Source organism: Vombatus ursinus, unplaced genomic scaffold, assembly GCF_900497805.2.
Source record: "Vombatus ursinus unplaced genomic scaffold, bare-nosed wombat genome assembly UNPS02014794.1, whole genome shotgun sequence".
Lineage (NCBI taxonomy): Eukaryota > Metazoa > Chordata > Mammalia > Diprotodontia > Vombatidae > Vombatus > Vombatus ursinus.
The window spans coordinates 11,797,500-11,813,701 of NW_020954572.1; the positions used below are offsets into that span (position 1 = coordinate 11,797,500).

The following is a 16,202-nucleotide window of genomic DNA, read 5'->3' on the forward strand; positions in this document are numbered from 1 at the left end:
ATCCAGAAGAGTCCACTGTATTTCTAGTTGTTATAGGCTTATACTTGCATTTTTCTACTTGGTTAAAAGGTATGCCACTCTATAACTTTCTTTAAAAATAGCTTTCAAATTCCCACCAAGTCTCTTCTTAATATCTTTTTATTTGACAGAAAACAAAAAGATAAATGATAGTCTCATTTGAATTCCCTTAATGCATTTCAGACATTCATCTTGCAATTTGTAGTTGGTATTTTTTAGGAGTATGGATTTATCCCCAATTTATATTATAGAGTATTTTTTATTTCTAAAGTTCTCGGGGAAAATATGGTTGTCAAAACACTATTTTAAGTTTTATATTTAAGTTTAAATATCTTAGAATGGATATCCCCTTTGCTTTTTTTGGCAAATTGTATATTTTTTATTATCCACATTTTTACTTCACTTCTACTAAATTAGGTAATAGTTTAGCTAGCATGATTATTAGTCCTAGTAGTTTCTATTTTTTAGCTCTAATAGATTTTATCAAATTGTATTTACCTTGACTAGAACCAAGTTATAATAATTCTTTCATAGATGTTCCCTTTTTTCCCTTAGGTTTTTGATCAATATCTCAATTTTATTACTTTGGAAGATGATATGTTTGTGCTATGCAATCAAAATAAGGAACTTGTCTCTTATCGTGGTAGGTAAAAGTAAAGATTGTCATGTGTGTAGAAGTACATAACTTTAAAGATTTTCTTTTAAATAGTAAATGATTTACTGTGATAATAATTTTTTTTTAATTAGAGAATGTTTGGTACTTTAACACCAGAATTGTTCATAGATCTATGGATGTAAAATCATTAGTAGATCCCAATGTATACTTGGATATCCACAACCTTATGAATATTAAGATCAAAAAGCATTTATCTAGTGCCTCTACACTGTTATATTAGGTTTTGTGTAGGTTTTAAGACATAAGTTTCTTTAAAACAGGGCTCATATAATAGATAGTGAATGATTTCCAGCACTGAGATAGAATAACTCCCACTCTTTGAAAATACAACTATAAATTGTGGTGTAAAGTCTTTCCAGTTTTAAGTTACACCTGTGGGATAGCAAGACTTATTACACTTATTAACTTATTACACTAAGTTATTACTTAACTTAGAACTATGTTATTTTAGTTTATTTGGACTTTCATTGTTTTCACTGTCAGATGTGTTGTGAAATGAAATAACTGAAAAGATAGTTTAGCAATTTTAGTCTCTTCTCTCACTCCCATCTCAAAGCAGTGATTTTACATGTAGGGAGCTCCCAGGGAGGAATTTACTTTATCTATCCAGATTGATTCTTCTCTGCAATAGTAGTCTTAGAGTTGCCTGGAGCATTCAGGGATGAAGTGACCTGTACAGATGGTATTTGTCAGAGGCAAAATTTGAAACCAGATCTTCCTGATCCCCAGGGCCAGGTATTACTTCACTACTGCATAGTGCCTCTCTTTTACCATTTGGAATATCAGCTTGTTTGCTTAGAGTAGATGGTGGATAAATGGAGAGAGAGGATTTCAATTTTGGCATATGCACGTAATTAGTTATCTGTTAATCCTGTTGTTAAAACATAAATGATCTAGTTCCTAAATAGCCAAAGGACTCAATAACTCAACCATTTTTTTGTTTAAAATCTAGTAGTTATTTTTGAGTAGTCAAGTACATTTCTTACAATAAGCCTTTAATTTTTTTTCTTAATCACTAATAGAGTATTTTAAAAATCGTGTGAGAGGAGCTCTCAAGCTTTTGTCATCTCAAAATTTTGCTTCCTGTGTACTAAAGAGAAAGCTCATCTGTTCTTTAGCACTACTATAAATTCTTTAGCACTCTAGTCTCAACTCACATATTCCACTAATACTTCTGGCCTTGCTATATTCTAAACATGAGTTCTTTTTTTTTTTATTTGCTAGGCAATGGGGTTAAGTGACTTGCCCAGGGTCACATAGCTAGTAAGTGTTATGTCTCTGAGGCCGAATTTGAACTCAGGTCCTCCTGAATCCAGGGCTGGTACTCTATCTACTGCGCCACCTAGCTGCCCCCTAAAAATAGTTCTTAACCATTTTTTGTGTCATAGATTCCTTTGGCAGCCTGGTGAAGCCTAAGGGTCCCTTGTCAGAATAATATTTTTAAATACAAAAAACACTTAGGATTACCAAGTTAACCAATTATATTGAAATGCAGTTATCAATAAAATAGACAATTATTAACCAAAAAAAGGTCACAGACCTCAAGTTAAGAATCCCTTAAGAATCTTTCTGTCTTAGGAGACAGTTTCCTGATTTTCTGTGGTTGAAAACAGTTCATCACTTGTAGCTAACCTTCTGGTGAAAGTCTTCTTTTAACTTAGTAAGATGGGCCCTCAGAATAATACAGTCTGTTTCAGAAACTGTATGAGAAACTGTTCTAGTCTGATAGAACCTCCCAGCATTTACATTCAATTAATGTAGCCTCCTCACTGTGTTGTGTTATTGGAGGGGCTTTAGTGAGTCACCTTGGTAGAAAGTTGGAAAATTGTTTGTTTTCTGCTCAGCTCAAACTCAAATTAGGGATCTCTTTTTCTGAGATGCATATTACAGATAATATAGTGATTTCTGCTAATATCCCATCCACATAACAGAGTTTGAGCTCCACAAGGGCAGAGACTGTGAAAAGATCTTTTATTTAATATTTGTTTCTCTCCTAGTCCTAGTACATTGCTCTCCATATAGGTATTTATGTTTGTTGAAGTTGAAGTTTTAGGTAAAGTTAATGTCTTTTAAATTCTGAGTTTTTTAAATGAGTTACATATAGTTAAACTCTATTTGTAAATTATGGAGTGACTCCATAGTAAAGTGAGTTTTAGTTGCTTTTATCACTGATTTCCTACTCCTCATTTTTTAAACGTAAAATTTAATAATGAAATTTGGACATCATGTTTTTTATTTTAAGAATGTAATAAAGCGTCTCATACAGCCTTTAGTACTAGAAATATTTAGTGTTAGGAACTCTATGGAACTATTTGAACAGTTGTTAATAAATTAAAGGATTTGATGTAGACATATATTTTTGTTACCTTTTTCCTTTCACCAATTTCATTTTAGCCATTAACAGACCAGATATTACAGACACGGAAATGGAGACCATTATGGACACTATTGTTGACAGCCTCTTTTGCTTTTTTGTTACACTTGGTAAGTTTTAGCTTTATTCTTTTATATAAGGAAAGTTTAATTTTAAATTTATGTTATTCATCATGCAATTGGCTGTAAGATGAAGAGAATAGAAGATACTGCTGTGCTTATTGCTGACTATAAAAAAAAAATTTGATATGGTAGATCAAAAGAACTGGCTGAAAAGCTTTCCTGCATTAAGATGTCCACCATCCAAAAATTAGAATTATATGAGATAGAACAATTAAGAGAACGTTGTTTGATTATCCTCTAATCATTACTATTAGGTGAGGCATGAAACAGGTTGATACATCCGTGCCACTGTCATAAAGAAAAGCTGCTTAGAGTCCTATTTGAACAGGCATTTCCTCTCAGTGATTAGGTTTTCCAAATGTTGTTGGTGACATTGATTGCAGCAAGTCCTTTCAGACTTTCAGAATTCCTAAATGCCTTCCATAACCACTCAAAAAAGTTGGGCCTAACTAACCTTGGAACAACCAAGTAGATAAAGGATCAATAAATTAATAGGCATTTATTAAATGCCTAGTGCATACCAGGCCCTGGGGATACAAAGAAAAAATGAAATAGTACTTGCCTTCAAAGAACTTAATTCAATTGAGGGAGACAGTGTGTATCAAGAATGCCTGTGGTCCAGATTATGATATGCAGTTGAGTGGATAGTTTATAGAGTTTGTCCATTGACATGTAGATGGACAATGGCAAGTGGACAGTAATGAGTTGGGCTCAGAATTGGGAAATGAAGAAAGTGGGCTGGTTTGCCCTTGGAAAATTCTTTTAATAACCCCAAAATTCTTCCTGAAACAGAGACTTATCTTAATACCAATATTCTTTTGTTGGTATTACGTGGCTTTGCAAAATGGATCACTACAGGTTCTGAATAATTGAAAATTAGTATTACCCAAAGGGCAATGAAAGGTGTGTATAAATGGCCTGCCCTATACCCAAGCAGTTATGAATGAGGAGTAGAGTAAAGGATGCCATCAAACAAATCTGTGACCAAAAAAGATGCTCTGGTCCACTAAGAAAGTCTTTTTGTTCCAATGACATCCTCCCCATTTCAAGACAAAGTGGGGAATGTGAATATCCTTGGTGAACTTTATGGGAGGGCATGAGGAAGATGCCTACAGAATGGGCAGGTATGAATGGGTTATCTGTACAGGGAATACCATCAATTAAATCATATTTGAATGAGTTAACATTAATGTGCTACATAAATGTTAACTATTATTATTTATAATTTAATCTACAACAGATTGTACACTAAAAGACAGCTTCCTTTTTTCTGCCTGGCTGTTTGGAACTCTGGTTTATCTAGAGAGTTGTGCACAGTAATTTTTAGTTGTGCAAACTCCTCTCCTTAATAGAGTGCCTTATATGTAATATTAAAAAAAAAAGTCTTAACAGACTCTGATAATTTTTAATAATTATCACTCATTGAATGAGCAGAATCCATGTTGTTTTACCGAAGTTCACTTATTGTGGTAAATGTGACTTCTGATATTTTCTTGAAGCAATTGGTTAGTTGTGAAGTTTGGAGAGAAATATGAAGATCATAAAATCACAAGGTTAGAGGGAATCTTAGGTATTCTTCATTTTAAAGATGAACACACTGTACCCCATATAATTTATGACTTTCCAACTTCATATAATCAGTCTATTCGATTTTTAAATCAGTTAATTTATTTTTAGTTTTCAACATTCACTTCCATAAGATTTAGAGTTCTAAATTTTCTCCTCCTATCTCCCTTTCCTCTTCCCCAAGACAGCTTGCAATCTGAGATAGGCTCTACATATACATTGATAGCAAACATATTTTCATATTAGTTATGTTGTAAAGAAGAACTAGAACCAATGGGAGGAACCCTGAGAAAGAAGAACAGAAAAAGAGAGCAAATAGTTTGCTTTGACTGGCATTCAGACTCCATAGTTCTTTTTCTGGATGTGGATAGCATTCCGTCATGAGTCTTTTGGAGTTGTCTTAGATCCTTGCATTGCTGAGAAGAGCTAAGTCTATCAAAGTCAGTCATTGCACAATGTGGCTGTTACTGTGTACAGTGTTCTTCTGTTTCTGCTCACTTCACTCAGCATTAGTTCATATAAATCTATCCAGGTTTTTCTGAAGTCCTCCTGCTTATCATTTCTTATGGAACAATAGTATTCCATAACATTCATAAACCACAGCTTGTTCAGCCATTTCCCAATTGATGGGCATCCCCTCAATTTCCAATTCTTGGCCATCACAAAAAGAACTGCTATAAATATTTTTGTACATGTGAGTCCTTTTCGCATTTTTATGATCTTTTTGAGATACAGGCCTGGAAGTGTTATTGCTGGATCGAAGGACATGCACAGTTTTATAACCCTTTGGTAATAGTTCCAAGTTGCTGTTCAGAATGGTTGGATCAGTTCACAACGCCACCAACAATGCATTAGTGTTCCAGTTTTCCCACATCTTCTCCAACATTTATCGTTTTCCTGTTTTGTCATTTAGCCAATATGATAATTGTGATATCATCAACTTTTAATAAGCACCTACTGTGTGTTGGGCACTATGTCAAGTTCTGGGAATACGTGGATAAAAGTGAAAGTCCCTGCTGTGAAATGTTTACATTCTATTAAAGGAGACATGTACATGTGTATGTAGAAGATATATATGAGAACGGAAGGCGCTAACAACTCGAAGGAACAGAAAATACTTTATGTAGAGGTCTGTTTAAGTTGAGCTTTAATGGAAACAGGATTTTTGAGGAGGGAGTACATATCAGATATAGTGCAAAGCATAGATATGAAAGGTGTAATATGTGAAGAGGAAGGATGCTTTGGTTAGGCTATAGTTAGTCTGGGGTGGGGTAATATATAATAAACCTGGAAAAGCAGGTTATAACTAGATCTAAAAAACTTTAAATATCAGACAGAAGAGTTTGTTCTTGATTCTAGTGGAAGTAGGGAACCAGCGACGTTTATTAAACAATAATTTGTTCAGACCCGTACTTTAGGAAAATTCATCTGGTGGCCATGTAGAATATGGATTGAAGAGGGGAGGGATTGAGGCAGGGAGATAAATTGGGAAATTATTACAGTAGTCTGGGTGAGAGACTGCAAGGACTTAAACCAGTATGGCCTTGTGAGTAGAAAAAAATTAGATGGGTGCAAGAGATGTTGTGATAGAATCAGTAAGACTTGGCAACTGATTGAATGGAATCAAAGGTGAGAGAGAATGAGAGAATGAGGACTGGAGAATGACTTTCCCAAATTGGGAACCTGGTTTATTGGAAGGATTGTAGCGTACTTGAGAGAAGTAGGGAAATTAAGAAAGGGGAGGATGTTTGGGTATGGTCTTTAAAAAAAAAAAAACCTTAAAAAGATGGAGATTTTGTAACAAGTTAGTGTGTGATATGTTACTCAGGTCATCTGATTCCCACTCCAAGCTGACTGGAAAATTTTTTCAGTAACTTTGCTACTGAGTTTAAACCAAACACACAAAATTAAATGGAGAATGAATTACCTAGTTTCTTTTAAATCATCTGTTAATCCCATAAATTGACCTGCCTATTAAGAGAATTTTATTGGAAACACTGTGGTTACTGTGAGACTTTCTTTAAGATCTATAGCCTCATTTTAAACCACTCAGAGCCTCCATTAAGAATTTTGTTTGTAATTTTTAATGTTCAGTTTACTTAAATGGAAACATTTAAATAGAAATAATAATACCATTGTTAATATTACTTTAAACTAGGTGCTGTACCTATAATTAGATGTTCAAGGGGAACAGCAGCAGAAATGGTGGCAGTGGTAAGTTTTTTTTTTAATGATACTTTTCATAAAGAGAATAAATTATTATCTAGTGGTGTGTCTTCTTTCCATGGCTCAGTTTTTTTGTGGATATGTAAAGGCATGGCTCTATATTGCTTATGGAGTAAATACTTCTATTACTTTTGATTTATATAGATAGTGCTAATTGATACATTAAGCATTTTGATATATTTCATTTTTTCCACTTTACATTTTTCATCGCAACCTACATTTCTACTTTTATCCTTGTTCCTCTTGCATAGTTTTTTCAGCCCTTCTATTTGACCTGCATTAATGTCAGCCCAGCATGCTTTGCTCATTCCTCTACTACAACAAAGAATTGCACCTTTTTCATTGTTTTTTGTTTATTTAAAAAAGTTTTTGGCCTCAGATACTTACTGGTTATGTGAACCTGGGCAATAACACCCTGGTTGCTGCTGCCCCCCCCCCCCCAAAAAAAGGGTTTTGAAGCATTTTGTTTTTACATGATAGCCATTTCTTGATATATCCTACCAAGGTTGGAGAAACTGTGACCTCTTGGACCATCCAGGAGTGGGGAACCTGTGACCTCAAAGCCACGTGACCTTATAGGTCCTCAGGTGCAGCCCTTTGACTGAATCCAAACTTCACAGAACAAATCCACTTAAAGGATTTGTTTTGTAAAACTTGGATTCAATCAAAAGGCTGTACCCAAGGACCTAGAAGGCCACATGTGACTTGCAGGCTACAATTTCCCTTTCCACCTCCCTCCCCAAGACAGTGTGCAATCTCATATAGGCTCTATATATCCTTTCCTAACATATTTTCACATTAGCCATTCAACAAGTATTCTTAACCATCTACTATATGTTCTTGGCACTGCAGATAGAAAGACAAAAAAAGAGCCAATTCTTTCTCTAGGAGTTTTCAGTGGAGAGAAGTGACATGTACATAGATTAGTAAATACAGGATAAAAAGAGTAGTGGGAGAAATTTGGGAACAATCTGCAATCTAACAGTTGCAGAGATAAGGAAGGGCTTCATTGAGGAAAAGCTTGAGCTAAGCTTTGAAGGGATCTAGGAATTTTAAGAGGTAAGGGTAAGGAGGGAGAGCATTCTGGGCCTTGGGGACAACCTGGGCACAAAAGCACAGAGGTGGGATTGGGGAAGAGCAAGTAGGCCAGTTGACTGGAACATACAATTTGTGACAGAGAAATCATCATAGAAAGATATGTTGGAGTCAGTTTGTGCCTTTTAAAAATATTTTCCCTTTTTATTATGAACTTAAGCAACAAACACAAATATCCCAAAATATGAAAAACAGGGGAAAGGACGGTATTTTTAAAAAAACCAACAACAAACTAGTGCTTTTTTTTTCTTTAAGAAATATGTTTAAAGTTCGCAATAAAAAAAGAATTAGATTTTTAAAAGGCAGAAGGTCTCCTTTTGCATTTTTTCCTTTTGTGCTTCAAAAAAATTAAGCAGTAATCCAACTAATTGGTTGATTGTATGTAGTCAGGTACTATTATTAACAGTTTTCAATTGCACATCTGGGCATCCCAGTTTCTGATGGCCAGGGCACTTCTTGCTGGCCCTTCTGAGATGAGTTAGGTATTTAGCTTGCTGATCAAAATAATTCACCTCGAGGCATAAATGTGCCTTGGTCCTCTGGGTCATTTGCCTTCTGAATTAAGGAATTTCTTAAACCCAATGATAAAATCAGTGGATCTGTGATTTGTAGAATGTGTGGGAGATTTTTTTTTTATTTTTGGAGTGTGGTCCTGAGGTGCTCTTTGCTACTTCCATCTACTGCAACACCTTACCTGCTAAGCCTCTCTCCTCCATTCTAGACAGCTACACTTGCAAACTGTTCTGTCCCCAGCCTCAACCCTTGTCTCTGCAAATAAGCTTACATCTTTTTAAACTTTAGTGAAACAAAGTCAGTTCCTCATGATAGAACGTGAATAATTGTCAGAGTTCAAGTAAAACTAGAAGTTTCTGAAATTTGTGCTTGTCCTTTAGAGCTATGTGACTGAATGAATTGATGGCATCTCAGTGTTCTCTAAGGGACCATCTAAATGGGGTGTCTGTCATGAAAAAGGAGCTTTGGCCTTATTAAATAAGTGCCTACCTTAAAGGCTCCTTAATAAGTAGTTAATAATTGTAAATAAATAACAGAAAAATATAGCATATTTTACATTAGCAGTAGCATTTTCTTTCATAGGGAATTTTACATGTTTAATACCATTTATGTAATCTTTATATCCATTTTGTGAAAATGTACTTCAAGAATTAATCCCAAATTTGATTTTTTTTCCCCAGAAACTAGATAAGAAACTTCGAGAAAATCTAAGAGATGCAAGAAACAGCCTTTTTACAGGTGACACACTTGGGGCTGGCCAGTTCAGGTATTGTATTTGTTTATATTTTGCTTATGGTGGCTGAAAAATAAGATGTTACTACTTTTACCCTCATTCAAGATTACTTTCCCATTTTCTGATGTAAAGCCAAAATATGGTCCTTTTAAATGTATAATTGCTATCGGGTTTTTTAAGATATGAAATCCAAAGTGTTGATGAAGTACTTTAAAGAATATAATATTGATTCTGTCAATATGAATTTCATTTATGAAATTTATAAAGATTAGATGGCCAGGGTATAATGTATGTTAGTACTCATGAAGCAGAATGCACAGTTTTAAAATCACCACATTTTTCATGCTTGTGCAAATACTACTTACTTTATAAATTTTCCAATATTTCTAGATGGAAAGCTCGAATTTGTAGACTTTAAATTAATCCTTAAGATGTAGGAATGGAGTCTTGTTGAATAGTTGCCTTTCTTTCGTAGAAAATTCATTTGCAGCTATTATCTTTAGGAAGAAAGCCTAGTTCTGGTAGTATGTCTTTGAAGGTGAGAAGTATTTTTCTGTAGTAGTCATTTAAACTCACTTAGTGTTGAAAAAAAAAACAATGGAAAGTGTGTAATGCCATTATCTGATGATTCTTTTGTAGATTTTCATTTGTAGTAGCAAAGGCCTGGTACAACAGGAGTTCATGAAATCAAAAGCATCAATTATTTAAACAAGAAGTTGTCCCTATTAAGATGCTTTTGAGTTATGGATTAGTTGTATTTCAAGCATGAAGATATTGACTAATCACATGATGGAGAGAGTTATATTAAGTTACAAATTATGATATAATCAACTTGATTATAAGTCTCAATAATGGAGGGAGCATTGGGATGAAGGTTTAAAATAATAAAACAGCAGGTAATATGCTTGAGTTGACTCACAATTGTATACACAGGGGAAGATAGCTTTTGGGCAGATTTTTACCCCTCAAGCCTAAACCTTGCTAGCTGTCTTGAGTAATTGAGAAAAACTGTCTTCCAGCATCCATTTCATCAGCTCAAACTACTTCTTGCGTTGTCCATACCCCTTGACCCAAATTTGGTCTTTATATAGTAAAGGATTATGTTGCTACTCTAATAATGTGGAGATTAGAAGATCATTGTATCTTAATATTTGCAATATATTATGTAATATGTACAATACGTATCTTCCTAAATTTTATTTTTGTACTTTATCTTATTTTAAATGACATGCCATTTTAGGGAATCAGTGGGAAATCATTTCGTAATAAAAATAATTGCCCCCTAGTTTTATTCTTTTTTTTTTTTTGGAGGAGCTTAAATCCAGATAATCATGTTACATGTTTGTTTAAAGTAGAATATAACTTTTCTTTTTTTTTTTTTTTTTTTTTTTTTACTGTAGGCAAACTTTACAATCATTTGAGCTTTTTCCTGGCTCATTAGTTCCTTTAAATTGTTCCAAAGTTTCATCAGTAGTTGTAAATATGTTTTTAAAAGCAGCTACTGGAAACAATTTCAAAAAGCAAATTCTCATTTAAGGTTTATTTTAACTAAATATTTCAAGGCTCTCTAATTTCTTATCTGAACTTAGTCTCTACATCAGTACAGATCACTTCTTTATGCTTTAATAAAATGTTTTTAATGAATTACTTTGGCTACAACAGTTCATCATCTGATGACCAACCCTCTGGCAATAATTCTCTCCCAACTTAGCCCTGGTCCTTAGGAAATAAATACATTTAATTATCAGCTTCATGATCGAAGCATTTCTAGTCCCTAAGAAATCCCAGAACTTGTGCTTTTTTGTCATAACCTTCAGGAACTTTAGTGTCCTCTTCATAAAATGAATTGTTGTTAGGGTAGTGAATTAGGGGTGGAGGTATATTTTTAAAAAGCCAAAACATCTATGAAATAACCGTCTTACTTAGTCTTTTAAAAAATGTTCTCGCCAGTTTTGCACATCTTTTAAATTTGAGACCAAGGTGAGAGCAATACTTTTTTTAGTTTAATTTTTTTTCAGTATAGATATTGATAGTATGATTATGCATGTCTGAATTTTAAATTTTCTTGCACAAAATTACCAATTACATGTCTTTTTTGGCTGTTGTTTTTAAATTATTTTTAATGGAGGTAGTATCTTAATGAGAATGTATTATCCTTATCCTCATAGTCATAGGTATTTTATAATGCTTTTTTGTTTGCCTTTCTGTAAGAGAGAAAACCAAATTAGGTAAATATCCTTCACCATGCATAGAATTTGTAATAGTAATAATAATCTAAAGCATTTCTTAACCTGATTCAATAATTTCAAAGTCTTATGATCCTTTGGTAATGACATAATTGTTCTTTGCATAAAAATAACTAAATACTAAAAAAAAATTAGAATTTTCTACACATTTACATACATATCAAGAATTATAAATATTTTTTATTTACAGTTTCCAAAGGCCTTTATTAGTCCTTGTTGACAGGAACATAGATTTGGCTACCCCTCTACATCATACGTGGACATACCAAGCCTTGGTGCATGACGTTCTGGTAAGAGACTAAATATATCACTTAGTACTGCAGTGTAGTATATTCATGGTCGTTTAATGTAACATCATTACACCATTACTAATACATAGAATGTATGTGTTAATCATTAATAAACACATAGACAAATATCCCTGTGCTGAAGTTGTAACGAAAGATTTGTTCCAGTATTCAAAGTTATTACTAGTAAGTCAAATAAAACCTTGTTATTTTGAATAAATTAAATCCATTTTCATTGCAGAATATTTTCAAATAGGTGAAATTCCATTAAAGTATAAACAGTGACTGAAACTAATTATTAAGGATTTTTAAGTAGGGGTCCACCAGACCTCTTTACAATGCTTTTGTTCCCTAAAATCATCTTTATATAATTATAGTAAAATCTCACCTATGTCATGGGCATTCAAAGGAGTATTCTGGTTAAAATAATTTCCTAGCTGTTGGGAAATTCATTTATATGAACAAAGCTCTATGGGCAACTCTGCTTGGGATATAGTAATTTATAATTCTGAGATTCTCTTTTATGTATCTACAGTTATATTGGTGTATCTCCAAATTATTCATTTTTAGAAATGTGTTTCAGGTCTTCATTTTAATAATCATACTATCAATTGTAACATCAACACACTAAAAGGAAACTCACAAAAATTCAAAGTGAAATTTATTTCTGACTATTTTAGCTTGGCGGAATAAACTCATAGGAAAAATAACTTTCCTTAAAACTTCACAGAGCCAATGTGCTTTAGAAATCCTGGATAAATGTTAGATGCTTCAAAAACAAAGTTTTATTATAAATGTAAGAAGTTAATAGCAGTTCTGAAAAGCAGTAAGGCAAAAGGAGAGTATTAAGGCACTCTCCTTCAATGTATCCATGATTTCCTCCTTATGAATATTTGCTGTACAAGTGCTGATCACAACCCATCTAAGTCTCATGTTGTTTAATTCTTGTGTATGTCTTTCCATGAATCCTTCATAGATGAATCTGCCCAGTAAGCTGGAAACCTTTTTCTGCTTCTTGTAATGTTTTATGGATGTCAAATACCCAAGCCATTGTCTCATCTACCTCCCTTTTAAAAATAGTTGTTGGTATTCTATTCTTTTTTTTAAACATTATTGTCATTTCCCGGTGACATTTCTCAGCCCCACAATAGAGCCCTCTCTCATATCAAATAAACATATTCAGGCAAAACAAACCATTGCATTGTTCATATCTGAAAATGTTTGCCTCATTCTTCACCCCTTTTCTAGTAAGTGGGATGCTTCACTGTTGAGTCCTCTGACATTAACAGAGTTTAGAAATCTTTCAGTATTGGTTCCTTTGTGTTCCCATGGTCATCATGTAAATTGTTCTTGGTTTTGCTTATTTCACTCTGTATTGTTTCCTTGAATTCGTGATATTAGTCATTCCATATGGCACAATAATATTCTGTTTCATTCATATACCACAGTTTATTTAGCCATTACCCAAATAAAGGGCACTTACTTTCTTACTAGTTTTTGGCTATTTAAAAAAAATGCTGCTATATTTAGTGTAAATGAGACCTATTCCTCTGACTTCCATTGCTCTTTGGACCACTTACAATTTTGATTCTTCTAAGATCTTAAAGTTCCATGATTCATAGCCATATAGCATCACAGAAGAGTATCGTTGTTAAAAAGGTGAGTTTCTGTAATAGGAAGCAGCTTCGAGTCTTTGAAAATTGTTTGTAATTTCTGAAATGTAGTTTAGCCTATTTCTGTATTTAGTGAATATTTTCTTCCATAAGGGAGTTGGGAGGCACTAACCATGGAGAGTACCAAATACTTCAGTGGAATTTTTTTTTTTCAATCTAACTGATGTGGGTGCTCCCTAAAACTGTACATATTATAACCATCCATGTCCTCATAAATCTTCCACACAGGGTCCACCCAGTGTTCTGTTCCCCTTCCTTTCGATCTGTTGATATTGTGTAAATACCAGTGGAATGTGCAGTCTTTCCATTTCTTTTTTTCTCTCAAAATAAAATATTTCCTCATGGTCATCTTAGTTGTGTCAGGCTCTGTAAATAAATGGTGTGGGCAGAGGTCCTGCCTGGTCCTGAGTGGAGTAGGCCAGACCAAGTCACTCCTTCAAGGGACTCAGGGTCTCATGGGCTTCTTGTCACAGGGTTCTAAGACCTCTCCCTGCTGTATGTTCCACCTGAGGACTTTCCCCTCTAGTGTTGGCTTCAGAAGTTATTCCTATGTTGGATTCTCACCACAGGCTTCTGGGCCTACTTGGACTGGATTTTGCCTAGGAACTTTCTTCTGTAATGTATCTGAGACAACTAGGCCTTATTGGACCCTGCCTGGAACACTCTGAGGATATTCTCTCTGTTACTCTTTGGCTGCATAGACCCTGTTGGGATTGGGCTAGCCTTAGACTCTATTTCATAGAATTCTCTGTACTGTGTGCTTCTGGATCACCCAGAGACTGCTTCCTTCTGAGCTGAACTTATGCAGCCAGCCATGGCTTTGAGGAAGGGAGTAGTCTGAGATTGCCATGTTGGATCCATTCATTATGCCCTAAAGTTACTCTTCTGCTGGCAAAGGCCTTGGAGACAACTCTGAAGTCTAGCTAGGCTTGACTGGTCTTGGGTGCTGCTGAGCTCAAGCATGTAGTGTTGAGACTGCCTTAAAGGCTCCAGAGGTGTTTACCAGCACTCTTCCTGTTGCACTTTTGACTTGCTCTACTGATAGAGATTAGCTTGTTTTTCCCAGGATTGCTGCAGAAATCCAGGGATTCCTCTGTGAAGTCTTGTGCTTGGGTGGTGAGATTGAGAAATTATTTTTTTCTATGGCCTAGCATCTCTCAGCCCTGATGGATTGTTTTTGGGGCATCTAGGATGACATGTAGCCATTTCCCCACAATCCCTATTGGTTATCTCCCTCTGCTCCTTTAATACTAGCATACTTTCTTTTCTATCTTTGATGATACCATTATGTTCCTCCTATATAAATCTTTGGCAGTGTGTTATAGTATCAGGAAATAGTTGGTTGCAAATGTAGTATTCTTTTCAGAATTAACCATCTATGTGTATAGTCAGATCACTGACCAGGAAAATATTGGTGTTTTAAAAAAAAAAAAGATGGACTTGCAGCTTGGAAACATTGAAATCTCGAGGTAGTTTTCCATATGTAATCTAGTTTCCTGTCTTCCTGTTCAATTCTGGCTTCAGTGTATTGTCCATCAGTAGTGATTGTCCAACTTATACCTACTGTCTCAATGAATTACCCATCCAACTACATAAACAAGTTGTCTTCCGTCACATATATTAAGATTGTGGTATTCACCATTTTTAGTGCCTTTGAATTCTCTTCTGGAAGAGACTATTTGTCATATACAGACAAGAGACTTCTGAAGCATCTGACATCCTAAAACCTAAAATATAGTTTGTATTCCTGGTTCGACTTAGAAAGTGATTTTCCCTTGGATATACTTATTTGTCTTGTGTGTGTGTGTGTGTATGTGTGTGTGTGTGTGTGTGTGTGTGTGTGTGTCGTTTTTGTTTTTTTGTTTTTGTTTTTGTTTTGTAACAGTCATTTCTTCTGGCAGAAAAATCTTTGAAAATGAAAATATAAATTATAGCCAAGCTTCACAGAGCCATAAACATCTCTGAATTGGTTGGTGAGCAATACCACTTTTGTTTTCTGTTTTTAGTTTTTATTGATTATATTTTGCTTTTATGTCTCTTTCCTTTCCAAATATATCCTTCCAGCTCTCCTCCCCAATGTCATCTCTTGTAATAGAAAATCTAAAGAGGTATGTGTGTATAGGGGGTTGTAATTCAGCAAAATGAACTTGTACATCAACTAAATCTGACAGTATACATAATATTCTACTCCCATAGTTCTCTACCTCTGCAAAAAAGAGTGGGAGGTGCTTGGTTCCTTCTTCATATTATTATAAAGAAAATAGTATTAAGTTCAGTTTCTTTTTTGTTGTTCTCCATTTACATTATTGTAACTATGTATATTGATTTCCTGTTTCTATTTACTTCACTTTGCATCATTTCACCTAAGTCTTTCCATGTTTCTCTGTATTCTTCATATTCATTGTTTTTTATGATGTAGTAATAATTATATTTATATAGTACAGTTTGTTTAGCCTTTCCACAATCATTAGAATTTTTGGCTGCCATAAAAAGTGCTCCTATTACTATTTTGATACATACGGGATTTTTTTCCCCTATTGTTGACCTCTTTGGGGGTAAATGTCTAGCAGGGTTCTCTGGGTCAAAGAGAATAAATATTTTAGTCATTTTCTTAGCATAATTCCAAATTACTTAATAAAATGGTTGAAACAATTCAGAGCTATGCCATTTGTG

General features: G+C 34.3%; 1 protein-coding gene across 3 annotated transcripts in view; it reads left to right on the forward strand.

The window, feature by feature from the left end:
- SCFD1 (sec1 family domain containing 1) overlaps window positions 1-16,202 on the forward strand; it is a 101,048-nt gene that overhangs the window by 17,967 nt on the left and 66,879 nt on the right. For all 3 annotated transcript variants that reach the window (XM_027870101.1, XM_027870102.1, XM_027870103.1), the window contains 5 exons: window positions 574-661; window positions 3,089-3,178; window positions 6,915-6,970; window positions 9,271-9,356; window positions 11,760-11,859. In XM_027870101.1, the coding sequence (XP_027725902.1) occupies window positions 574-661; window positions 3,089-3,178; window positions 6,915-6,970; window positions 9,271-9,356; window positions 11,760-11,859 (420 nt within the window). The remainder of the gene's footprint in view (window positions 1-573; window positions 662-3,088; window positions 3,179-6,914; window positions 6,971-9,270; window positions 9,357-11,759; window positions 11,860-16,202) is intronic.